The sequence below is a fragment of the Nematostella vectensis genome, chromosome 4 (assembly GCF_932526225.1).
Source record: "Nematostella vectensis chromosome 4, jaNemVect1.1, whole genome shotgun sequence".
Lineage (NCBI taxonomy): Eukaryota > Metazoa > Cnidaria > Anthozoa > Actiniaria > Edwardsiidae > Nematostella > Nematostella vectensis.
In genome coordinates, this window is record NC_064037.1 from 16,017,325 (window position 1) to 16,044,245 (window position 26,921).

Consider the following 26,921-nt stretch of genomic DNA (forward strand, 5'->3'; position numbering starts at 1 on the left):
GGTGGTCGGGAGGTGGGTGGTGGGTAAAACCTTGGCAACGGGAATCATGGAAACGTACTAATGTGACTCGAATTCTCGAGCTTGATAGATCCGACTATGCACAATTGCCTCAACACGTACAACTCAAACTTGGATTACTTTCGCATGGATTATGATAAATAAATAAGCAAATAAATAAACAAACCAATCAGTGGAGAAGACATTATAGTTTAAATATCTTTTTAATATTCCTTAAATTTCTTTTAAAATATAGACTGACATTTTTACGTGAAAACATCGAGTTCTGATCTTATTGGAATTGCTTTTCTCGTTACAGGGCCACGGCGTGTATATTGTCGAGCATACGAACACCAGCAAAATACAGCGAGAATCGATAAATGTCTCCTCATCAGGGCTACAATGTTATTAGTTTTTGCTGTAAAGTGTTACCTTCGTTAAATAATTAACAATTATTAGCGGTGGATAGTCCCCGTGACGTGAAGCGGCGAGGGGACTATTCACCGCTATTCGTTGAGCCTGAGGAGAATAATTGTTTTAGTATATACTTGGCGGGCCTGAACAAGACACATTTTGCTGTAATTATTTTATCGAATTTCCAACTTTGTGTAGCTTAATGGTCGCGCGAAACAAGGTATCGCTTCTGAGTGTTGCCTATAGTTTGCATCCCAAGGGGCAGGGCATTTTACTGCAGTGTTGTCCCGAGGGGGTTTCTCTGCTTTGTACAGCGTCAAAGTCTAATCCCCCACCCTCCCCCGGGACCATGGGGGTGGAGGTTTCAATTGACTAGTGCATTAGGGGCACCAAATCCATCTTGTTTTTCCACACAATGCTTTTAACCACCACGAAATACAGAAACTCCAATAAATATACGAATTTTGACCAACATTATTGTAGACTTATTAAGTCCCGTTTGACACGTCGTTTTCACGAATTTGATCGTAGAAATTATTTCTTTCGCTTTGAATCCTCCACAGACGATAAAGTACAATCACTAAAATACTTCCTTGAGTGTGGATACATTATGCAGGCCTAAACTTTTAGTAACTTGTCGTTCTCTTTCGTATAAAGTGACGATTCGCTTCATATGTTTATCGCAAATAAAATTACAGAAAACTTTGAATTTGTCGCGCGCGTTGCAAAATCATCCCGGCGGGAAATTTTCAAAACACAGGGAGTTTGAAGCCGATTTTCTGTAAAGAACAATGAATCTAAATCATTTTTAGCAAAACTGCCGTTTCAATGTAAAGCTCGAAAATTTCGGGTGCTTAAAGCAAGTTTTTGTACGGCAATTTCACAAATCGACCCATTATTCCGAGTTTCAGCGGTGAAGACTGTCCATTATCAGAGCGCGCGTTCTTATGAAGTTCCCTATGTGAGTGGTTTTCAAAATCCCGTGAAACAAAATATTGTAATTGTTAAAGTGTAATAGTCAAGCCAGAACAAAAGAGAACAAAGACATTACAGTGTATTAGTACTAAGTAAACTAAATAGTATTTCACGGGTTTTTGAAAACCACTCTAGATGGTCAAGCCAGAACAAAAAGAGAACAAAGACCTTACAGAGTATTAGTAGTAAATCAACTAAATAGTATTTCAGGGGTATTTGAAAACCGCTCTATTAATACAACATACAATCACATTTCCATCGGCTAATTCAAGCAAGTAAATAATATATATTCAATTAAATATCGTCAATAACATATCAGAGTAATAATCGTAGATTATTATTTTGAAGTTTCATTGCGAATAAACCGCTGCATTTTTAACGATAAACAATAAGAAAGGAGTGGGTGATTGGCATTTTTTAAGGCCTGTAGACAAGAAAGACTCAAAAGGTTGCCCGGGCATAGCTTATCTTATTTTGAAATCGACTTCCATCTCAGGACCATTCGTTGACCCTCGTTAATTTTTTTTTGGTTCTGCAAATATTTGCTTTTGCCCATTTTCAATAAAAAGTATTTACATGACTTTTTATATTTTAAAATACAGTACAAATTAAATCAAAGGATTATTTAAAATTTAATAATTTACATGAATAAAATTTTTGAGTGGGTGTGGAGGGAGTGGGGGGGGGGGGAGGGGGGTTGAGTGAAAGGGGGGATGGCAAGGCAAGGGTGACCCATGATTAAAGCAGATGGGAAATGGGCAAGAGAATGGGGCATACTGATTTGTCTGAGAATTTCGTTCGTCGTGACATCAGTCACGTGGCACGCGCACGTACACTACAATCAGTCACGTGGCACGTGTACGTACACTACACATCAGTGACGTGGCACGTGCACGTACACTACACATCCGTCTCAGCACACTCCTTGATGGTCTTCATCAGACTCCGCGGCATGAGCGAGAACTCTATCTCATCGGGTAAAGGCAGTCCTACCTCCAGGTGAAGGTAAATCGCGTCTAGCCACTCCCGGACGGTCTCAAAAGGAGGCCTGCAATTAGCATAATACAAAACCTATTTAACGGTGGCGATGACGTCACTTTACCCCCAGATAGCTAGCCCGGATGCCGGCGTTTGGTGGTGTTGTTATCGCGAATCTTAAGCGATTATAGCCGCCATCTTGGATTTGGAACAAGATGAGGCTGGTATTTCGCAATGAAAAGACCACCAAACGCCTGAATGGAGGTTACCAAACAGCCGAAAACACCAAACACCAAAACGGGTTTACAAGGTAGAAAAACCAAGTAAGAAATCTCAAGAGGGATTACCACGATTCTTATTATCCAAAACTTGAATTTTCGATAAAATGTGCAAAGGGTTAGCTGAAATTGTTTAAAAAGAGTATGGCCATTGATCAAAGAAAAGGCCAGAAACAACGACGGGAGTAAACTCATTCAGTTTCCAAACATTGTACTTATCAATTTGCGAGGTTACCTGTTATGAAGCTGGTAGGGGTAAAATATGGGGGGAGGGAAGGGTGGTACGAACCGTTTGTCAGGATCTAGGTGACCACAGAGAAATGCGAGTTTGTAGAAAACTGCGGGACAACCAGCACAGAATTTCATCCGAAAAGAATCCTCGTCCACGGTGAAGTCCTTAACGCGAAGAGGTATAATTAGTTGTGATAACAGGTGCTGAACGACAGTGTAAACTACTAAAACTATACGCATGCGCTCGCTCGGGCAAAGCATGGTACAACAAAAGGTTAAATTATTCAAGTAAAACTAAGAAAAGCTTACTTCAGTCTACACCAAGTGTAGCCCTTTTAAAATATAGTGCATAGACGATCTAATAAAGAAGTCATGTATAAAATTAAAGCGTTGGGTTTGGTCTAATTTTTACAGTTTTCAATAAATATTCCGAATAATATTCCGGAAAAGTATTCAATAAAATATCCAATCATATTATGTTCATTATGTCTATTTCATTTGTGAAAGCTGAAAGTCTTTTAGCCAAGTCCCAGGCGTTTTTACGGGTTTCCAGTTCTTGGAGATGAACCGTGAGGCAGCCTTTTAAGTCTGGGACGAGCTATCGTTTACTGTGACGTCACAACTCTTACAAACCACAGGAAGCCCGATCAGAAACCATGATAAGAACACCTGGGGCCAGTCCGACTAGAATGACGTGACCTTATTAGGCCGATGTGACCATATATAGTCTGGCAAGTGGTAGCTTAAGTGCTTTAAAGAAGGCCAATCACGCCGCCATTTTATGCTCCCGCTTAATGGCGAGTGACACAAAGCATCCATTTCCATCGGCTAATTCAAGCGAGTAACCAAGATATTTTCAATTTAATCTCGTCAATAACATATCAGAGAAATAATCGTAGATTATTATTTTGAAGTTTCCTTGCGAGTAAACCGCTGCATTTTCAACGATAAACAATAAGAAAGGAGTGGGTGATTGGCATGCTTTAAGGCCTGTGCTTTAAGGCATGTAAGACTACATTCTCGTATCTCACCTTTTTCCGTGGGAGGTAGTCAGGGTCTGCCTCGACCCTACCGATAATCTACAAGCACAAGATGAGAGCGGTCAAGGCCCGAGTAGTGGTGGGGGCGGGGGGGGGGGGAGGGCGATAATCCCTAAGCACAATGTGAAAGCAGTCAAGACCGCTGTGCGTGTGTGTGGAGAAATAATCTACAAGCACAAGATGAGAGCGGTCAAGGCCTGAGTAGTGGTGGGGGCGGGGGGGTGGGAGGGCGATAATCCCTAAGCACAATGTGAAAGCAGTCAAGACCGCTGTGCGCGTGTGTGGAGAAATAATCTACAAGCACACAAGATGAGAGCGGTCAAGGCCTGAGTAGTGGTGGGGGCGGGGGGGGGGGGAGCGATAATCCCTAAGCACAATGTGAAAGCAGTCAAGACCGCTGTGCGCGTGTGTGGAGAAATAATCTACAAGCACACAAGATGAGAGCGGTCAAGGCCTGAGTAGTGGTGGGGGCGGGGGGGGGGGGGGAGCGATAATCCCTAAGCACAATGTGAAAGCAGTCAAGACCGCTGTGCGCGTGTGTGGAGAAATAATCTACAAGCACACAAGATGAGAGCGGTCAAGGCCTGAGTAGTGGTGGGGGCGGGGGGGGGGGGGAGCGATAATCCCTAAGCACAATGTGAAAGCAGTCAAGACCGCTGTGCGCGTGTGTGGAGAAATAATCTACAAGCACAAGATGAGAGCCGTCAAGGCCTGAGTAGTGGTGGGGGCGGGGGGTGATAATCCCTAAGCACAATGTGAAAGCAGTCAAGACCGCTGTGCGTGTATGCGGAGAAATAATCTACAAGCACAAGATGAGAGCGGTCAAGGCCTGTCCCTTGCACACTTTCAGCATCACAGAGCCTAGGGCGCCTTGAGAAAGAGGGGGCCGCATGGGAGGAAATCACTCACATTATGGAATTATAAGCCCTGAGCGAACAGAATAAAATGTTGGGGAACTACTTTGTGACACTTCATTGGTGTTTAATGAGGGCCTTTAATGCCTTTGTGCATTGTTTTTTTTTATGTAAACCATTTCTTTCACGGAGCTTAAAGAGGCACCTGCGATTTCAGTATTGTTTCAGTGTAATTTTAGTGTATTATTATTTGTGCAATCTCAAAAAACAGTGAGCAGCATGCAAAATAATCAAAATAACTATCCAGGTTTATTTAAAATGTGTACTTACATCTGTTGCTAAGGAAAACTGATAAAAGCCTTGTAGAAAGTCATAAGACTCTGATATTTGCCAAGATGACCAACAAAAGTGTGCTGACTATTAGGATGACGTTTCCCGTGACGTCATAAGGTGACGTCATAGATACAGACAAAAGCAAATATTTCAAGTAAAATTAGTCGAAACTAAATATTGAATGCCTTTTATGAATCTTGAGAGTAGGGCGCATTAAGATAAGCATGTGTTTCAGAAATGATTTGGAAATTACTTTTCAACGGTTTTTCAAACTTCCTGAAATCCAGATTATTTGATATAGTCTTCGTTTCTGTTAGAATTACGCTAAATCTATGCTTGGCTATATAATCTCACATGATCTGATGATGAAATTGAAATATGTTTAAAAACAAATTCCAATAGTGTTTTGTGGTATTTACACTACTAAGGAACGATTTCCATCATGTCATGATAAAAATTGAAATAATATTTTTTTCATATTTTGTTAAACTTTCTTAGAGCAAGTGCACACAAACCTGTAATGAGTGATGCATGGCTCACCTCACAAGCGACGATACAAAACGCGAAGATATCAACGCGATGATCATAGTCTCTTCCTAAAGGGAGAATATAGTCGAAAATGCTTATTAGATGAGAGGGTACAGACCACGATAGACACACAATGTGCCACGCAAATGCTTTAAGCGTACCATTAAACATTTCCGGTGCCATCCAATACGGAGTGCCCACCACGGTATATCTGTGTACAAAAGTATACCATGAGTATACATTTTTAATATATAGCCGAGTTGGGACTCGGGCTGGGGACGTCATTAGCTCCTTAATTTCCATATCAGTGTTTCGACTATCAAAATGCTGTTGAACTTCCGCACACGGAAGATGCGTTATTACAAACAAGGAGTCGAAGTCCGGGACAAAGCAATGTGGGAATTCAGGTTAACTTCAATCCAGGGTTTGTCCAGGCTGCAACATGCAAAGGGCATTCTGAAGGAAGTTCGCGAGTGAGCGAAGGACATTGCGCTCCGCTTCGGCGGACCCCGCCCTAAAATCGGAGACTCCGAGACAGAATGTCGGCATTTTACCGACAGCAGGATACAGCAAGAAGAAAGAAACGTGAAAAATGTTACACCCACAGTATGTTCCAACGACAGATACATGCTATTCCCACAACAAAACACACCTTTTCTTGGGAGCTGGTGGTCTGCCCGGGGAGAGAGGCGGTTTACCGCCGTCTGTGGCGGTCGTCAGGTTGGCGGATGGTTGGCCAGACATGTACATTGCGTGTGATAGCGGCTCTTCCTGGTGCAGCCTGGCCAAGCCAAAGTCAGCCACAACAACTGTCATTTCCTGGAATCGAAATTCAAACAGAATTTTTAGAGTCAATATATTCAACGTTTTCCAGGAAAAAATATAGAATACTTAGGATATCCAGCTATGTAAACAGACCTTTATAATGTGACCATATGCTCAACAAGAAATAAGGGCTTTACTCAAACCTGACTAATATGACCAGTCCTACCTCATCATTATGTACGAGACAGTTGTTCGAGTTGAGATCTCGGTGCATCACATTCATCTCATGCAGATACGCCTGTCAAGGATACAACTTAATATGAAACCGTGCACCAGCCGAAACAGCACATTATTAACAAAAACTGTCAGGTTATCAAATACACAATGGATGACGCCGTACGGGAACTTATGCACCCGAGAATTTTTCCGTTGTTTTATGGCACAAGAGCTGCCCGAGAATTTTTACCGAGAACGTTTCCATCAGTGTCGTCTTGGCCATAAACGATGGAAAAAGTCGAGGCTCCATAAGTTCTTGTACGGCGAAAGCGTGAAATGGGGACAAAACGATATTTTCATAAAGCATTTTGGGTAGCGCCATTAACCAATGGGAGCGCGCGTAGCATCGTAGCTATATATTAACCAATGAGAGCGCGCGTAGCACCGTAGCTATATCGACCAATGAGAGCGCGCGTAGCACCGTAGCTGTATCAACCAATGAGAGCGCGCGTAGCACCGTAGTTGTATCAACCAATGAGAGCGCGCGTAGCACCGTAGCTATATCGACCAATGAGAGTGCGCGTAGCACCGTAGCTGTATCAACCAATAAAAGCGTGCGTAGCATCGTAGCTATATATTAACCAATGAGAGCGCGTAGCACCGTAGCTATATCGACCAATGAGAGCGCGCGTAGCACCGTAGCTGTATTAACCAATGAGAGCGCGCGTAGCACCGTAGTTGTATCAACCAATGAGAGCGCGCGTAGCACCGTAGCTATATCGACCAATGAGAGCGCGCGTAGCACCGTAGCTGTATCAACCAATAAAAGCGTGCGTAGCATCGTAGCTATATATTAACCAATGAGAGCGCGTAGCACCGTAGCTATACCAACCAAGGAGAGCGCTCGTAGCTTCGTAGATGTACCAACCAATGAGAGCGCGCGTAGCACCGTTGCTTTATAGACCAATGAGAGCGCGCGTAGCACCGTAGCTGTATCAACCAATGAGAGTGTGCGTACCGTAGCTGTATCAACCAATGAGAGCGCGCGTAGCAACGTAGCTAAATCAACAAACGAGATCATGCGTAGTATTGTAATTATATTATCCAATGAGCGAAAACTTACCATCCCAGCAGCAATGTCCCTGGAAATCTTGACTTTCTGAGCCCATGACAATGGCCTGGACTGCAAAAAATCAGTACCCAAATAAGTATATATTCAGGTAGTCCATGGCTTCGGAACGTAACGCATCTTAACAGATTACTCTTAGATGAGGTTCGCTATATTTTTGAAATTTGGGTGTTTCTCTTTTACCTGAGAGCTGTACTTTAGCTTACCTTGTATCAAAGACAGTAAAAAAGTAAAGTATTTTTATAGAAGAGGTTTTTGTACCTTGTCCTTTAAGACACGCTGTAACGTGCCACCTGGTATATATTCTAGCGAAAGAAAAAAAAAACATATCAATTCATAAGATATCACTCACAAAGAGTCAGGAGCAGAGGTACACTACCAGGAATTCCAGGTCATTTTTTAAGTACCAGGGGGTTGTAGATAATAGTAAGAGTAATCGTTGAATTGTTGTGATATTGTTTTCTATTTTCGAGCCAGAAAGCTTCAATATCCAATTAAAGCAATGTTTATTAAAGTATCTAGTCTAGGAGGTAGCTAAGGATCAAAAAAAAAATATTCCATTCCTTCAATATTGATATAATCATACCTGGTGTACGTACCTTTTCAAAAATTGTCATGTACGTACCTACAATCAGATTTAAAGTCTTTCCCTTGTACAATATGCCAATGAAGTGAAGCACATTTGGATGTTGCAAACTCTTCAACAGCGCGACCTGTAAAATTAAAGTAAGTTAAGTAAAGCCGCAATTAAACGGTCCCTTTTAAGGGATCCTTTCCCATCGGCTAACTCAGGCGAGTAAGCGAGACACTTTCAAGCAAATATTCTCGACAATGTATCAGACAACCGTGGATTGCTATTATGAATTTTTTTTTTCAAGAAGATCTGTTTATTTTCAATGCAAATTCCATCAAAGAGTCACTTAATCGGTATTCCTCACTTTACTTAGTTTGAAAAGATTTCGGATTTAAACGGATGGCTCTTCAGAGGGTTTTTTTTCGAAAATTTACTCTTTTCGGACCATCGGTATTCCTGTGGCGCGAAAAAGCACCCCGACCCCCTCCTCCTTCCTTCGCTTTTTTTGTTCGCCACAGGAATCCCAAAACCAAGAAAACAGAAATTTCTAAATAAACCCACTGAAGAGCCGGCTAGCATACAAAAAGCTTTATTCCCTTTATTTGATGCCACACACCTCTTTGAGGAAACCAGCCTTTGCCTCATCGTCATAGTTAATCAGCTCTTTCAAAACCATCACCTCACCCGTAGTCTTGTGGGTTACCTGTGTTGGGAAGGCATCACATTACCCTCAATGCACCGCGAATATAGCTGTGTCAGGATTCTTAGTAAAACAATACATTCCACACTTGGTGTACCTTCATTACTTGTCCAAAGAAGCCTCTGCCAATGACCTCACCAACAATCAAATCTTTAGGAAGAAATACTCTGTGGAATAAGGGATTTATCATGGTGATGAATGGTGATCATTGATTGCAATGATAATATTTTTATATACGCGCTTGTTTATCGCTTCTGGTAGATGTTATGATAAACAGCAAATATATTCTGCATGATAAACATCAATAATAATCTGCATGATCACATTTATAGTGGGAACGTTGATAGCATTTTCATGATAGAATTGTCATGATGATGATATGATAAAAATAATTTTATTGCTGATGATTGTGATCATGGTAATGATGTTGATGATGGTGGCAAAAATGCTGGTGTTGATGAAGACAGTGATCTTGCAGCTGAAAATGATGATGTTCGATAGTGATGACTGTCGAAAGCGATGGTGAAATTGACGATGTTTGAAAATTGTTATATTCTAATTCTAATTATGTTATGCTGGTGGTGATATAATCATGCTAATATTTCTCCATGATAAAATAGATTAATATATGATTGATTGTTTTGCGATCGTAATAGCTTCTTCTGATGGTGGCGGTAATAAATCAAGAACATCCCATATCGATATGGTAGTTAATTATTACGAAAGTAATGATGACACGTTGGTGTTAACAGTGACATATGGAACTTAGATTACATTAAAAATGTGATAGCAACGTATACAACATTATAACGCATACATAAACCCACCTGCTATTAAGGTTATTTCTGAAGGACTGTGCTCTGAATAGTGGCGACTTTGGTTTAGGTAGACCAGAAGTACAATTGCTACAGACAAAACACATACATACGTTCATCTCTACCACTGGACTCCGATCCCTGAATTGTCAACGTTTCAGGTGATAACTGAAGTTTCTGGACGCGCAGTAGCCACAGAAAAATTATGGGCCATGCATGTTTAAGATGGTGTGGTACTACTTAGTGTAAGAAGTATCTAATTTTGAAGTTCATTTGGGGCGTTAGTATCTTATGCACGTACACCTATTTCAATAACGGTTATCAGCTCAAATGGCGAATGGAAATTGATAAACGACCGAAAGGGGCTTATGGGTAGTAATTATTCTTAAAAATGGAGATGGGAAATAACCTTAAGCGATGTCAGAACAATATCTTAATTACATTTAATGGATAATTGCATGTTTTATTTATATTTTCTGAATTTGGAAGAAATATTTTTTGATTTATGGGTCCTGTCGGTCGTAGAACAATCGCAGTTTGCCGTTAATTTAAATAGATGTTTGTGTTCATATTGTAACAGACAACCTAGAATCGCCTGTACTAGAGAACAAACGTTTTCCTTTTTGACAAAGTCCTCATGTTGTTGCAAACAGCACTCCGTGTGCATGTGAATATAGACTTTTGACTTTTGGTCCATATAATCTTGACATTATAGAGCCAGCTAAGCGAAAGGAGAGGAACAAGCCCTCTTGGATGAAACACCAAACGACTTAGCCAGGAATTCTGAAACCGGATAGGCTACAAACGACCCATTCCAAGAAGACACACACACCGAAAAGTGTATAGAAAGTATTTGGCGCGAGGAAAAAGCAGAGCACCCCTAAACTACGTCATGGATTCAGTCCCTTTGGGGCGCGGCATGGAACGTTTAGTTTGATCTCCAAAACTTTTTAAGATATTCGAACTTCTGAAAACTTGTCTCTTTTTGGAATTGAGACCGCTTCAAAGGGAAGAACTTATATATGTGCTGTAAAGGTGTACATGCAAGCTGAAAGTCATTTTAGTGTCATTTCGGGAACTAACCGAAAAAGATAAAAACGACATAACCACCCATGCTAAGTTAATGATTTATGGTCGTTCAGATAAATACCATAATGTGTTTTGAACGTCGAACCCCGAGCGGATGTTTGTTTACTCAAACCTAGAAATATTATATGTACTACTACTAGATTCTCTGTATATTGTCAAGAGAGCATAAGATAAGAGAGGGACACTTTGGTATTACCCGCGCGCCATGTCGCGTCCGAATCCGGCTATTTTTAGTAACCACCACCCCACCACTGCGCGTGAGGATAGACTTGGTTTTAGTCAGCTAGAATACTAAACGTTTCTATGTTCTCCCATTTTCTTAGTATAACTTAAAGTTCTTAAAACCTTTCACTTGCATCAATCTAGCCAAAACAAAGCATAGATAAACTTTCAAATTCTGAAAAAGGAATTGAATTTAATTGAAATTTGAATTTTCTACAGATCTTTGAAAATTTTCCTGGCCGCGCGAAAGGATTGGATCGAGTGAATAATTCCAAGTTTTGGCGGGAAAATCTGAAACAACGTATTTTCCTTAAATCCTTTAAAATTCAGAGACGGCAATACCACAAAATAATGGCGAATTGTTTTCAATTGCAATGCTACCCACAATGAAGCGAAGAATAATTTAAAGTCGAGAATTGTATCGTTTTGTTGTAGGTTTCAAAAACAGCGCGCGCTCGTGAGAATGTCGCCATTCTTGATTGCGAATGCAGCGCGCGAGAACAATGCAAAAACAATTCAAAGACTAAAAAGTATCTGCTAAATTTTGCAGATTTGTTTTCTGAAGTTAAATAATCATTTGACTACCAGGTTGAGATATAAAGATGACGGTAAAAGTTGTAACCACACAACGTTCTTCAGCAATAACTAAGAAGACATGAAGATGGGAACCGGCTTAGCGCGCATATGTTTTTTCGTGCAATTTGGTTGACATCTCGATCTACGTCACAAATGACTGGACCCGGGCCTTTCAGTTCACGGCCTTTTTTCCGAAGGTTGACCAAAATACCTCGATATTACAGATTTGAGTTATTCGCGCAAACGCGTGTTTTATAGAGTCCATACGAACCACATACCATTTGGAAGATGAAAATAGGAAGAATTGACAAAGTCTATTAACTCTGAAAGGTTATATGGACTTAAAATACAATCCTGCATCCAAAGTGCCCATACCTTCGTGGCATAGATGCTGTCCTGACGACCGCATTACCATTATACTCCTCGCATAAATCCCCATTCTTACAGGAAACCTGAAGACCCGAGTCGTCCACTGAGGATTGGTTCGTCATGGTGCGCTTATACGCACGTTTAGAGAAGTACGACACAGATTTCGCTCGTTGAATGGCTTTCTCGTCTTCCTCCTTCTTACTTTGTCTAGAGTCCAAATCAAGACTTTTTTGTTTAGTTAACGGTGGTTTAGACTCCACTAAGCACGTACTAGTTGCCTTCAATGAGAGTGAAGATGTAGATGTCGCTGATGATGAAGTAGACGACGCTGTGGAAGTTGTAGGTGGTATTTCTATTTTTGTTGCTGGAAATTTGAATGTGGATGTTGAAGACAATACTGGGTTGTCTTTTGTTCTGGTGAGGTTGCTCCTCGGTAATGTATTGCGCTCAAATGTTATGTTGTATTCCTCGTCTGGCTTGCTAGTAAGAGCAGCACCAACCTGCAAGCAAGAAAAAGTGCTTGTTGTTATATCTGTTTCCTGGATATAGACATGATCCATGCATACAATTTTCTGTGAAAAATCCATTTTTCTCGCTGCATCACTGCGTGAAGTGAATTGGGATTGACGGGCAGCCAAGAGGGAGGAGACTCAGCAATAACCAGATGAAGGAGAGACTCAGCAATAACCAGATGAAGGAGAGACTCAGCAATAACCAGATCAAGGAGAGACTCAGCAATAACCAGATCAAGGAGAGACTCAGCAATAACCAGATCAAGGAGAGACTCAGCAATAACCAGATGAAGGAGAGACTCAGCAATAACCAGATGAAGGAGAGACTCAGCAATAACCAGATCAAGGAGAGACTCAGCAATAACCAGGTGAAGGAGAGACTCAGCAATAACCAGATCAAGGAGAGACCCAGCAATAACCAGATCAAGGAGAGACTCAGCAAAAACCAGATCAAGGAGAGACTCAGCAATAACCAGATGAAGGAGAGACTCAGCAATAACCAGATCAAGGAGAGACTCAGCAATAACCAGATCAAGGAGAGACTCAGCAATAACCAGATCAAGGAGATACTCAGCAATAACCAGATCAAGGAGAGACTCAGCAATAACCAGATCAAGGAGATACTCAGCAATAACCAGATCAAGGAGAGACTCAGCAATAACCAGATAAAGGAGAGACTCAGCAATAACCAGATCAAGGAGAGACTCAGCAATAACCAGATCAAGGAGATACTCAGCAATAACCAGATCAAGGAGAGACTCAGCAATAACCAGATCAAGGAGAGACTCAGCAATAACCAGATCAAGGAGAGACTCAGCAATAACCAGATCAAGGAGAGACTCAGCAATAACCAGATCAAGGAGAGACTCAGCAATAACCAGATCAAGGAGACTCAGCAATAACCAGATCAAGGAGAGACTCAGCAATAACCAGATCAAGGAGAGACCCAGCAATAACCAGATCAAGGAGAGACTCAGCAATAACCAGATCAAGGAGAGACTCAGCAATAACCAGATCAAGGAGAGACTCAGCAATAACCAGATCAAGGAGATACTCAGCAATAACCAGATCAAGGAGAGACTCAGCAATAACCAGATAAAGGAGAGACTCAGCAATAACCAGATCAAGGAGAGAGAAAGCCTAAGCTTTCATACCCCCTCCCCACAAAAAAGTAATATGACAGAAACTCACAACCCACAAATAAATACTAGACTCTCTGAATCCTATTCCCGAAGGCAACTGGACATTTTAACACTTACCTCTAACAATTTCACAATTATGCCAATTTCCAATTTCGTAATTTTCTTCACCCATAAAATACCACCAAAAACAAATATGAGGGAAAATTCAACCCTCAAAGAATGTTTTCCCCCTTCTCGCCCTGTCATTGGGAGAGTTATCTGAGAATAACCTTTCATTTATCTCCTTCACCCTAGACTGTGCAACCCGGGCTGGAGAGGATATAAGTAAAAATTGGAGATCTGGTAGATTAAGTTAGTGTTTGCCGAAATCTTGCCCAAATATTGGTGTGATTTTAGAAAGTTTCGCTTGAAAAAAGGGTGATTTTGCCTTTTAAAAGGTATTCTTGAATCAGGCCTATTTGGGTGACTTTTTTTTTGTTATGTACCTGATCCACTGTTTCATCTGTGACTTCCATATTGTTGAGCTCCAAGACCTTGTCACCTGCTTCAAGAAGAGAGTCTCTTTGCTGAGAATCACGGCCTAGGCTGAACCTTCAAGAGATGGTGGAACATTTGGAATTTCTACTACATTAGGGATGATACAACGATGGCAAGAAAAAACATAACACGAAAAATTCATATCCATATGTTGTTATGCATTCTTTCTTATAGATTTCAACCATTCCATTGCCAAACCACGATGATTCAATCATGATTCAAACATCAATGAAATGTCAATAGACGGCTAATAAAGGTACATACGATAAGAACCCTATTATGAACCTTCAAAGAAAACGAGATATTGGTATAATTATTTGTAGGGTCAACAAATACCTAATTAACAAAAATAATTTAAACGTCGTTTTTTTTCATTTGCCGTTCCAAATGCACGTTTGGCATGGTTGAAATGGACAAAAGCGCGCCTGGCAATTTAGACGCTGTTCTTTAGACATGCATTTATCAAAATCTTTTATTTAAAACTGCACTCGACTTGACTCGAGCTCAACTTGCTCTAAAGTCTTAACATGTAATTCAAAAGAATCAAATTGAAGAGGCTAAATGCTAGAAGAAATAAGACCAATATTTCCTTTTCTTACTTGCACTTACAGCAAGTAAGTAGTAAATACTTACATAAGCTAAAGTCTACCTAAAGTCTAGCTAAAGTCTAGCTAAAGTCTAGCTAAAGTCTAGCTAAAGTCTAGCTAAAGTCTAGCTAAAGTCTTGCTATAGTCTAGCTATAATCTAGCTAAAGTCTAGCTAAAGTCTAGCTAAAGTCTAGCTAAAGTCTAGCTAAAGTCTAGCTAAAGTCTAGCTAAAGTCTTCCTATAGTCTAGCTATAATATAGCTAAAGTCTTCCTATAGTCTAGCTATAGTCTAGCTAAAGTCTAGCTATAATCTAGCTAAAGTCTAGCTAAAGTCTAGCTAAAGTCTAGCTAAAGTCTAGCTAAAGTCTAGCTATAGTCTAGCTATAGTCTAGCTAAAGTCTAGCTAAAGTCTAGCTAAAGTCTAGCTAAAGTCTAGCTAAAGTCTTCCTATAGTCTAGCTATAATATAGCTAAAGTCTAGCTAAAGTCTAGCTAAAGTCTAGCTAAAGTCTTCCTATAGTCTAGCTATAGTATAGCTAAAGTCTAGCTAAAGTCTAGCTAAAGTCTTGCTATAGTCTTGCTATAGTCTAGCTAAAGTCTAGCTAAAGTCTAGCTAAAGTCTAGCTAAAGTCTAGCTATAGTCTAGCTAAAGTCTAGCTAAAGTCTAGCTATAATACGATATTTTATAAAAGACTATAGTGCATATGCTGAGAAATGAAAGAACATATTTAGCATCTTTTAGGTTTTTGTTTTATTATAATTATTTTTTGGTTCCTTTAGTTTTCTAATCAAAGAGCGAAATGGCACAATGCATTGAAATTATATATTGGTAAAACACAAACTACACAACATGTCCTTTTCTGTTTTTAGGGTCGTGTGCAACACCATCATTTTTTAACAGATAACGAAGGACCAATCTCATTTAAATAAACTAGGCACATGAGAAGTACAGCATTTGTTTTATACATCTTTCATTGACTGTTCTTTTCATGGATGGGCAGATTAATCAGCATTTGAATGTCGTTAAACTACATTATGCATTTGGAACGGCACATGAAAAGAACAGTGTCTAAATCCAGCCGGATCCACAGGCGATGGGCATGGGTGGTAAGGCATGCAGAGCGACTAAGCCGTGCCAAATAGAATGGACCAGTCTAATTTGATTTAGACGCTGTTCTTTTCATGTACCTAACAACTTCATTTGGAAGGGCGCATGAAAAGAACAGCATTTAAACTAGGCCTAAGCTGTAACCATAACAAATAAAAATAACAGAAAACATAATGACACTTATTGGAACAGCAAATCATTTCTTTCTTCTCTGTCATTTATGAAAGAAATTAAATTATTTCTTACTCTTTGATGATGACAATGCTGTTTCTTCTTTTTCCTCCAGTTTGCTTTTTCTCTGATGATTCAACATTTACAAATATCTTTCTCTTCTTGGTGTCATCTTGTCTTAGCTGCAGATGGTGAATGGAGTGATAAGTTGAGACATTCTGAGTAGACTCCAATGCCTCAGTCTCCTTGTTGTAGCAATTCCCACTGAAAATTAGATCAGTTGTATTGTTTATTTAGTATTACATTCCAATGACAGGGTTAAATGTGCTTTTAAACACACACAGAAACTGAAAGATAGCTGTCATTTTTGTTCTTACTGATACAAGACAGGATTATTTTACTTTCTAAATCCTGTATAACACAGATGCATTCCATGCGACTTATACATTCAACATCAGACATTTATAGCATGGAACCAATTAATAAATATACCATTTAACACATGCACTATATCAGATGGTTGTAGATTTTGCACTCATCATAATTCAAACCACTAAGTGGTCATGAGAAAAAGCATCATGGGGAAACATGCATCCTGACGATTGGTGATAAACCTGATAATTATATGCAATCAAATAATTATTACATCAATATGACCTATTAAATTGTTCCTCTTTATACTAGGGTATTGACAGCAGCCACATGAGTATATTGGCAAAATCATTCTATTTATCTGAGTTTATAAATTTGAACATAATCTACAAGAATTAAATAGGAAAGTTTTAAGTTAAGCACTAATTGAACCCTAATCTTTGATCTTTGTTTTTAATATGCCAAAGGTAGATAAAATCACAAGGCTTTCAGACAAGCTAGCATTTTTATACGGATAAGTGATGAATTTAGATCTAACTACCTTAACCAAATTAAAAACTATAAAAAAAATGAAAAAAATTGGCACTAATTTGTTAAGACCATGATGAATGCAAGTTTTATAAAAATGGAAAAAGGCATTTTATATTGTAAGAATAACGAATCAGGTTTTCTGTCTTCTTCATCTATAAACACCCTAATGTTTTAACTTGCAAAATTTAGTGCATACCAAAGTAGTCTATGCCGTTCCACCATCACATAGTTGTCATCGACTGCCAGGAAGCTGTCACAGTGTTGGCAATGGAAGCACTCTGTGTGGAACTTATGATCCCCTATAACCTGTACAATAACCAGAAAATTAAAGAGTAAGCCTGTGTTACTGTGCAATCACATTATTTTTAGTCACGGGGGGTAGGGTGATGGATGCCCCCCCCCCCCTAAAAAAATAATAAAATAAAAACGCTGTGGTGCTTATTCAATTTTCACTGTCCTGGACAAGGTGCTAATTTTAGAGGGGTGCTTACTATTGGGAAGACACTTAAATTTATAATATTTCTAGATAAAAGAGTACCTCTTACAGAATGTGCAAGGAGCAAAAAACCCTTCCCAGCACCCAGACACAGCAAGGAAATAAAATGTTGTGGCTGGATGTACTGTCAGTTATTGTTACTTTTCTTTTAAGGTACAGCCTTCTTGTCAGTGAAGTCTATTGTGCAACACTTTAAGGCAAGGCGCTTAAAAGTCTTCTTGTCAGTGAAGTCTATTGTGCAACACTTTCAGGCAAGGCGCTTAAAAGTCTTCTTGTCAGTGAAGTCTATTGTGCAACACTTTCAGGCAAGGCGCTTAAAAGTCTTCTTGTCAGTGAAGTCTATTGTGCAACACTTTTAGGCAAGGCGCTTAAAAGCCTTCTTGTCAGTGAAGTCTATTGTGCAACACTTTCAGGCAAGGCGCTTAAAAGTCTTCTTGTCAGTGAAGTCTATTGTGCAACACTTTCAGGCAAGGCGCTTAAAAGCCTTCTTGTCAGTGAAGTCTATTGTGCAACACTTTCAGGCAAGGCGCTTAAAAGTCTTCTTGTCAGTGAAGTCTATTGTGCAACACTTTCAGGCAAGGCGCTTAAAAGTCTTCTTGTCAGTGAAGTCTATTGTGCAACACTTTCAGGCAAGGCGCTTAAAAGTCTTCTTGTCAGTGAAGTCTATTGTGCAACACTTTCAGGCAAGGCGCTTAAAAGCCTTCTTGTCAGTGAAGTCTATTGTGCAACACTTTCAGGCAAGGCGCTTAAAAGCCTTCTTGTCAGTGAAGTCTATTGTGCAACACTTTCAGGCAAGGCGCTTAAAAGTCTTCTTGTCAGTGAAGTCTATTGTGCAACACTTTCAGGCAAGGCGCTTAAAAGTCTTCTTGTCAGTGAAGTCTATTGTGCAACACTTTCAGGCAAGGCGCTTAAAAGTCTTCTTGTCAGTGAAGTCTATTGTGCAACACTTTAAGGCAAGGCGCTTAAAAGTCTTCTTGTCAGTGAAGTCTATTGCGCAACACTTTAAGGCAAGGCGCTTAAAAGTCTTCTTGTCAGTGAAGTCTATTGTGCAACACTTTAAGGCAAGGCGCTTAAAAGTCTTCTTGTCAGTGAAGTCTATTGTGCAACACTTTAAGGCAAGGCGCTTAAAAGTCTTCTTGTCAGTGAAGTCTATTGTGCAACACTTTAAGGCAAGGCGCTTTTTTGGAAGGTGCTTATTCTCTTTTTCCCTCATAGACAAGGCACTTATCCAAGTAGGCAACTATTAACAGAAGGTGCTTATTTGAGCAATTATGGTTATATTATAGCAAGTACTGTAGAAATCTGGGCAAACATGTTACAACAACTTAAAATAATATTAGTGATGAGTGGGATGCCTGTGGTTAAAAACTAATAAAAAAATCCCTTGAAAACAACTTTTGATAAATAACTGTATTCAAGCAAATCAAATAAGCTAACACGTAAAATTCACATTCAGGCCGAGCAATGAAATAATGCATGCCATGCATCATAAAAAAAAGATAAAAACAAAGTAGTTATTCGCTGAACCAAAGACGTTTACACGTCACTGACTGAATGTTGAATGATGGCAAAAACTGTCAATAAGTCGATAACCATACTTACTAAGTACAAAGGAACAATTAATAACAACAACAAAATCCAAACTTCGCGAGAGTTCGTTCTAGAGTCATGTTAGTTGTGAATATATAAATATTTTATATAATCCCGCCATTTAGGTATAAAAATATAAATAAAAAAGGATAGCGTGATATATCAGGGATTGCTAAACAACTAACCTTTACAAAAACACAAAAACAACTCCTTACCATAACAAGGCCCGCGATGTTATGTGCACAGATATGACAAACGGAGTTGAACTTCGAAAGGTAGTCTTTCTTGCAGTATAACTCACTTCCTCGGGCGTAAAAATCCGTGGAAAGCCTTTCTTCACAAACAACACACCTACAACCATTAGCAAGGGTTTGCTATTAGCTTACATTGCGTCTCTTTGCCGTGTGAAGTGCGAATGTTCATTGTTCGTTTGCTTACCTGAAGCAGGCATTATGGAAGCGCTTTCCAATAGCGTACTTATATTCTGTCTTTATACACGGCTCTCCGCATGTAGCGCAGTAGTTGATGGAGGATGGAAAGTCCTGCATGTTTATGTGCTATTTAGGAGTGTTTTGCAGAGTTTTCAGCACATTCTTGATCATAACTCAACGAGCTGCACTTCATTGCTCATGATCAGTATTGTCGCTATGGTGCCAGGCCTGTGGTCCAGCCGGAAGTTCCCTGTTGCGTGAAATGCGTGGGAAATATAAATATGCGTAAACAATAAATTCGACAGGAATTATTTGGTAGAATTCATATTATAGTGCGTAATAATTGAGCCCGAATTTTCTGCGCACAAGCCTGCATTGCATTATGGAACCGAGCACTTTGGCCATGCCAGATTTGTGGATATGCCACCAGAACCAACAACAACAACAATAGCAACAACATCAACAACATATCAAAAAGCGAGGGACTCTAAAACACTGCGAGGGACAGTAAGATAAATAAAAATATAGTTTTTGCCTCTCTGTCCTATACATTTTAGGCCTCTGTCCTGAACAGGGTATATTTTCAGCCCTCTCTGTCCTGAACAGGGTACATAATATTAAGCAAGGCTGTCCTAAACAGGGTACCGATTTGGTTGCCTTGCTAAAACTCGTAACCGCTGATCTCGCCGCAGATCTGATTGCCTTGCTTGCTCTCACGTGCTAACCGGGTGCTTGGTTCTGCGATATCGATATTGCGATGATAAAAGACCGCCGCAAAAAAGTATAGAATGAATTTAAACCTGGCCTCGGTTTTATGCGATCGCCTAAAGAATTGTGTTGTGCGAGAAGTATCCAGGGAGACCAAGTAATATCGGAAGTAATGCCGGGATAGCTATTACTATAAAGTGTATAGTTATGCCATTGCAAATTGTTATTGATATCAAATTGAATTTAGTGTATATAATACGATGTACATTTAATAGTATGTTAAGAGTTTTAGTTTACATTTCTGTTGTAGGACCTTGCACTAATTAACAGTGCTGTCTTTGCATCCGTTATCAAATTGGTCATTTGACATTCTATTTTGTATAGTCTTTCAACAGATATATGACAGCATTTTTCTAGATAGCCTGCTTGCAGGCGGTACTCGGTGTTATCATCTCATTAGGCGGACCCCTTCTCCCGCTCTCCCGCGTTGAGCACCAAATCTCCCGCTTTTTAGCGATTTTTATCGCTTCCGAAAAATTATTCCATAGAGGCTCCGAACTTCGCAAGAGCCGCGAGCGGAGAGGGTTTTCCGCAATAATAACACCGAGTACCGCCTGCAAGCAGGCTATTTTCTAGACTAAGTAATTGGAGTTTAATGCTTGATGAAACGTGTCTTAAGGGTGTGTTTTTACCCAATAAAGAAGTTATAAATACATTAAGTGTGTCATTTTTGTTTGTCCTAAATAGGGTCCTAAACTCAAGAGTGTTGTCGTAAACAGGGTCCTAAAATCAAGGGTGTTGTCCTAAACAGGGTCCTAAAATCAAGGGTGTTGTTGTAAACAGGGTCCTAAAATCAAGGGTGTTGTCCTAAACAGGGTCCTAAAATCAAGAGTGTTGTCGTTAACAGGGTCCTAAAATCAAGAGTGTTGTCCTAACAGGGTCCTAAAATCAAGGGTGTTGTTGTAAACAGGGTCCTAAAATCAAGGGTGTTGTCCTAAACAGGGTCCTAAAATCAAGGGTGTTGTCCTAAACAGGGTCCTAAAATCAAGAGTGTTTTCCTAACAGGGTCCTTAAATCAAGGGTGTTGTCCTTAACAGGGTCAGATGTCAAAACCGACACGCGGGCACCATCTCTCTATCACGACACGCGGGTACCATTCCTCTATCACGACACGCGGGTACCATCCCTCTATCACGACACGCGGGCACCATCCCTCTATCACGACACGCGGGTACCATCCCTCTATCACGACACGCGGGAACCATCCCTCTATCACGTCACGCGGACACCATCCCTCTATCACGACACGCGGACACCATCCCTCTGTCACGACACGCGGGTACCATCCCTCTAACACCACACGCGGACACCATTCCTGTATCATCGCACGCGGGTACCATCCCTCTATCACGACACGCGGGTACCATCCCTCTATCCCGACACGCGGGTACCATCCCTCTATCACGACAGGCGGGTACCATCCCTCTATCACGACACGCGGGTACCATCCCTCTATCACGACACGCGGGTACCATCCCTCTATCACGACACGCGGGTACCATCCCTCTATCACGACACGCGGGCACCATCCCTCTATCACGTCACGCGGACACCATCCCTCTATCACGACACGCGGACACCATCCCTCTATCACGACACGCGGGTACCATCCCTCTAACACCACACGCGGGTACCATTCCTCTATTACGACACGCAGGTACCATCCCTCTATCACCACACGCGGTCACCATCCCTCTATCAACGACACGCGGGTACCATCCCTCTTTCACGACACACGGGTACCATCCCTCTATTACGACACGCAGGTACCATCCCTCTATCACGACATGGGGGTACCATCCCTCTATCACCACACGCGGTCACCATCCCTCTATCAACGACACGCGGGTACCATCCCTCTTTCACGACACACGGGTACCATCCCTCTATCACCACACGCGGGTACCATCCCTCTATCACGACATGGGGGTACCATCCCTCTATCAAGACACGCGGGTACCATTCCTCTATTACGACACGCAGGTACCATCCCTCTATCACCACACGCGGGTACCATCCCTCTATCACGACACGCGGGTACCATCCCTATATCACGACAGGCGGATACCATTCCTCTATCACAACACGCTGGTTTCATCTCTCTATCACAACACGCGTCCACCATCCCTCTGTTTAGATACGCAGGTACCTTTCCTTCTGTAACAATTGGTAGTAAGGGTAGTTGTACTAGACGCATATCTTTTCATTAATTAACACACTGTAAGTTGTACTATTTTCATGGATATTTACAATTTTTATATGAGAAATTTTGTTCAATTTTCTATCAAACCGAAGCTTCTTCAATGGTGCTCAAAGGCCGACGAGTTTCTAGTTTTTTAGTTTTTCTAGCTTTAGTTTTCCTCAGTGACAATTTATTCGGCGCTGAGTTAGCTAGCGCGGCGGCAGCGCTTAAAACATGCATTCGCTTTCTTTTTTCTTCAATCAGGTCACTGACCGAGCACAAGACGCTCGACACGACACACAAGCCGACCGTAATCAACACAACAGTGAAATTAACCGCTATAGTTTTCTGTACATCCGGGTCCTTCAGTTGCCCATTATTTATGATGTAGTCACCAAAGCCGATCGTTGATAGGCTAATAAACGTGAAGTACATTCCTTCGATAAAAGTCCAGTCATCGGTATGTGACGTCAGCAGCGCACCGGAAATGATGATGACGACCATGAACACAAATGTGACGACGGTACTTTTGAGCTGCGGATTCATTGGCATCTCTCGGCGAAGGAGCCTGGTCTCGAGCATGGAAATGAGGCGTTGTAGCGCTAAGGTCACGTGGTTTCCCACGCTAATTAGCATAATGCCAGTGACCGGGATCGCGACCATGCTGTAGAAGATGCAGAACAACTGCCCTTGCCATGTCTTGGGCGTGAGATAACCGTAACCTGGAAACAATAGCGGGTAAAAATAATGCTACGTTCACACTAAGCACAAATCGTGTTATCTCTGGACATGTTTAGGTTTTAAGTGATTGGCTAGAAGGGGGGCTTAGGAAATCAGATGTTCCGTACCGTGTGATTTTCAGTCGCCTTTGTTTTACGAATCATCACTAGGTTTACTTGTGGATGTGGAAACTTCCCTAATCCAGCTCTCTGTAACAGACCCTGCAGTGCTAAACCTAGATTTTTGTCGGATTCTCGTGAGGAACTCACCGGGTTCGATTTTTTTTCACCGGGTCAGCTAATTTTTATCATATCAAGAAAATTTAGCCAAAAGGAAACTAATATATTCCTTATTTGAAAAAAAACACATGATTCTTGTCATTTTTAAGGTGAGCGTACTGCAGGCTCTCCGTAAACTTTATGACTTATACTAAGAAGAGAAAAACAGTGACTGTGACCAACTTTAGTCTGAAAAGAAAATTGCTGACAAAAATGGTTGATATTGCGGGAAAAACAATGCTGGAGCCGATATGCGATGGTAGGTTTTTGTTGTTCGCCTGCATTTCATTTGTCAGTCGTGCGAGGGGTACCAGCAAAGTTTGGCGCTGTTTGTGGCTTGTTTACTTATTTGGGTTTGGGGAATGAAAGGGGCGTTTTCAATGAGGATATGATGTGGTCAATGGAAGCCAGACCCCCTAGAGGCTTTTAATTAAAGAGATGAATCACACCTGCAATTTTGCCCGCGCTGTGCTATTAGTTTGACGACCATTTAAATTCAGCAAAATTGGAAAGATTTGTCACCCCCTTAGCAGCGCTACCAAACAATAACACCTCGTTCTTTGACTGGAGAGGAAAGAAGGATTATGGTCATAACATTATTTTGTTTTTCTTTTTGCGTTTTTCATAATATGCTGTTTCTGTCTTTGAACTTATGCTGGCATAAAGCTAGATATATATATCTCATCCTAATTAAAAACAAAAGCTAGATTTGCACAAGAGAGAGGAGGGATTTTGGAAAATCATAACACTAAAAACGCTGGCGATAATAAAGGTTAATTCGTGAAGAGATAAGCTGTTATTTAGCAGGTGACAGGAACGGCCCATTTTTATCTCCTCTGTCTAATTCTTATCTCCTTCCGATAAAGCTAGATTTTTATGTGTAGTAGAGGTATGACTATAAATTTACAGTTTACAAGCTCCCTCTTGAGTGAGATGACGTTACTTATCATATTTCTACCTACCAATTGTGGTCATAATTGAAAAAGCCAAGAACACTGAATTGCTGAAAGTCCATTGAGGCTTTCGAGCTTCTGTAGCATCGGCCAACTCTTTTTCAAAAGCAGTGAAAAGTTTGCGAAGATCCTTTGCAGAAATGTTATATTTAGAGGTAATTTCTTCTTTAACATTTTCAGTATTTGAGTGTGTTGTTTGTAATCCTTTGTCCCTTTCGATAATACGGAAGATTGATGCTCCCACCAGCAGCACACAGATGAAGATTGCTATTTTCGTCGCCAGAGATTTAAAATGGAATTTATTTGATTCCTCTGTTTCTTCTGCAGAGGCCATTTCTTCTTATAAGCTCCTTCAAGCATCCCGACTTTGCAAGAACGCTTGCCGAACTGATTTATGCAAACAGTGTGGTGAGAAAATACGTGAATATTTAACTAGATATCCTCACTTGTCGGCGTCTTTCTATTCAAAAAAATATAAATCATTTATATTCTACCCTATGGCTTTTTAGGGTTATATTAATGAATTATCTCTGCGATAAGTGATATTTTAAATAAAATATTTCAAAAACATTCGATGGAAAGAACGAAATGTTGACCAAGCGAAATATACTGTAAGGAGGGAAAGAGTAAGAAAGATCAGCCTTTTATATGCTTAGAACTATCAAAGAGTATGTAGATAATAGGGATAAACGTTCCAATGCTTTTTTTTTAATAAGGAAAAAAATTAAAATTAAGGTTTTAATTGGTATGTTTGTTATGCCCTTTATTGGCTATAGACTCCAAATTGCCAGTTATTCACGGTAATGGCCCCGCGCTATCCATTAAAAATGTGACATACCAATTTAGAGGCGGAATTTAATAGCATTTAATGGCAATAAAATATTGATTAAGTGTATTCTACTTCAAAGAAGTATTTTTATTATACGAGATAACCAATACCGAGTCTGAGTGCTTGTGAAACATTGCGCGCCATCCAGGCGGGCCGGCGATCTATCCATCCACTCATGCTTCCAAGCCCAGGACTGCACAGTTGGGTTTGCGTGACATACAGTCGTTTGACAAAAGGTTGCCATCAACCGGCTTTGCGACTACGCGACAAACCCGCATGTAAGCATGGGAAAAACCACTGAAGCGCCTAGTTGCATATATTAGCCACTGCTACCTAGTCTAATTCTGAAGTTATGCAGTGGCTAATATATGCAGCTAAGCGCTTCAGTGGTTTTTACCCATGCTTACATGCGGGCTTGTCGCGTAGTCGCAAAGCCGGTTGATTACAACCTTTTGTCAAACGACTGTATGATGTATAGATATTCTACAGGCCAGAACCCAGGATTTTTCCTGGGGGGGGGGGGGGGGTGTGCGAAATCTGAAACCTAATTTTTCCGGGGGAAAGGGGGGGGGGGTAAAAATGTGAGACCACCCTCAAAAGAATAAAAAGGGATTTATGCTTTTGCAGTATCTCCACGGGACGTTTATTGTCGGATTTGGCTACAAAAAAGTCTGGCTTATAGATTAATAACAAACCAGAGTGATCTAGCTTATGCTTTATAGTTTTTTCTACAAATAACACGTCTATTGATAACCGAATGTGAACTTTTGGCCGATGTGGGGGGGGGGGGGGGGTTCATTCGCACCCCCTGCACCCTCCCTGGGTTCGGGCCTGTATAGAATGCTTACAAATCTTGACAACCAGTAAGATACATATTTCTACTATTCTTACTGATTGTTTTTTCAGCTTCCCACGCCATGCCAGCAAGCGAAATAAAGAGATCCAAGAAACGTGCTATCTAGTCGAGAGGCAACGAGGTATAGCGTGGTAGAAAAGTGCTTCAGTGCATCAAAACACGACGGAATCCTCCTATTTATAAAGTTCGAGCCAATCCAAATGAGTTCGGCGGTAAAAGACCGCGATAAAATACGTGACATAACTAGAAAGACTACAGGCAAGCTGTAGAAAAACCAGATGGTCTGCGTAGGCGAGGTGTAGACAAGGTATAAATCAATACAAGGTTGAAAGGGTATGTTAAACGTCTCTGTGAAACCACTCTGTTTAACATACCTTTTCAACCTAGTGTTGATTTATACAATGGGATACTTAAATTTGCGTTTTGGTATAAGGGATAATTTTGGCTTACCGATGAATAATTTATGGCGTGCAGGTATTTTTAGAGGTAGTTTTCGAATTCCCCGACAAGCATCGCTTTTACCCTGCGGACAGGCGACTGACCACAGGGTACCCGCGCGGTGACCACAAAAACTAAGGCGTCGTAGTTATATCATATTTACATCCTACGGAGCTGCTGCTCCATTATCAAAATAAGAATGGCGTTATGATAAAATTTTAGGGATTGAAGGAAAATTAAAGCCTTTTAAAAGAAATAATCGGTAATATAGAGAAGCCCATGGGTGATATCCTGAATGAAGGAAAACGCATGTCCAATCGACTCCTATATAAATCAGT

At 40.7% G+C, this 26,921-nt stretch overlaps 2 protein-coding genes and 1 long non-coding RNA gene across 3 annotated transcripts; 1 reads left to right on the top strand and 2 right to left on the bottom strand.

Moving 5' to 3' along the window:
* Nucleotides 1–202: 202 nt before the first annotated feature.
* On the bottom strand, nt 203–19,795 carry LOC5516112 (LIM domain kinase 1-like). The gene is made up of 19 exons (XM_032385962.2): nt 19,567–19,795; nt 19,344–19,479; nt 17,239–17,348; nt 16,215–16,403; nt 14,223–14,328; nt 12,090–12,583; nt 9,840–9,917; nt 9,110–9,179; nt 8,929–9,015; nt 8,364–8,451; nt 8,000–8,043; nt 7,733–7,792; nt 6,620–6,691; nt 6,281–6,447; nt 5,790–5,839; nt 5,641–5,696; nt 3,905–3,952; nt 2,932–3,038; nt 203–2,434 (listed from the first exon to the last, which is right to left on the bottom strand). The coding sequence occupies exons 1-19, from the start codon at nt 19,674–19,676 to the stop codon at nt 2,287–2,289; spliced, it is 2,220 nt and encodes a 739-aa protein (XP_032241853.2). The 5' UTR covers nt 19,677–19,795; the 3' UTR covers nt 203–2,286.
* Nucleotides 19,796–22,512: 2,717 nt separating this feature from the next.
* On the bottom strand, nt 22,513–25,022 carry LOC5516153 (potassium channel subfamily K member 9). Its single transcript, XM_001636197.3, has 2 exons — nt 24,470–25,022; nt 22,513–23,231 (listed from the first exon to the last, which is right to left on the bottom strand). Exons 1-2 carry the CDS (start codon nt 24,792–24,794, stop codon nt 22,612–22,614), a joined length of 945 nt encoding a protein of 314 aa, XP_001636247.2. The 5' UTR covers nt 24,795–25,022; the 3' UTR covers nt 22,513–22,611.
* Nucleotides 24,475–26,830, top strand: LOC116620250. The gene is made up of 3 exons (XR_004297095.2): nt 24,475–24,615; nt 24,788–24,868; nt 26,196–26,830. It is a non-coding gene; the product is annotated as an uncharacterized LOC116620250 (long non-coding RNA).
* The last annotated feature ends 91 nt before the right edge of the window (nt 26,831–26,921 follow it).

Coding starts and splice junctions, on each gene's coding strand:
- LOC5516112 (XM_032385962.2), bottom strand. CDS start 19,676: ATGCAGGACTTTCCATCCTCCATCAACTACTGCGCTACATGCGGAGAG. Junction 12,584..14,222: donor CAGATGAAACAGTGGATCAG/GTACATAACAAA, acceptor TCTTGCTTGCAG/GTTGGTGCTGCTCTTACTAG. Junction 5,840..6,280: donor CCACCAGCTCCCAAGAAAAG/GTGTGTTTTGTT, acceptor TTTTGTACACAG/ATATACCGTGGTGGGCACTC.
- LOC5516153 (XM_001636197.3), bottom strand. CDS start 24,794: ATGGCCTCTGCAGAAGAAACAGAGGAATCAAATAAATTCCATTTTAAA. Junction 23,232..24,469: donor TTCAATTATGACCACAATTG/GTAGGTAGAAAT, acceptor TATTGTTTCCAG/GTTACGGTTATCTCACGCCC.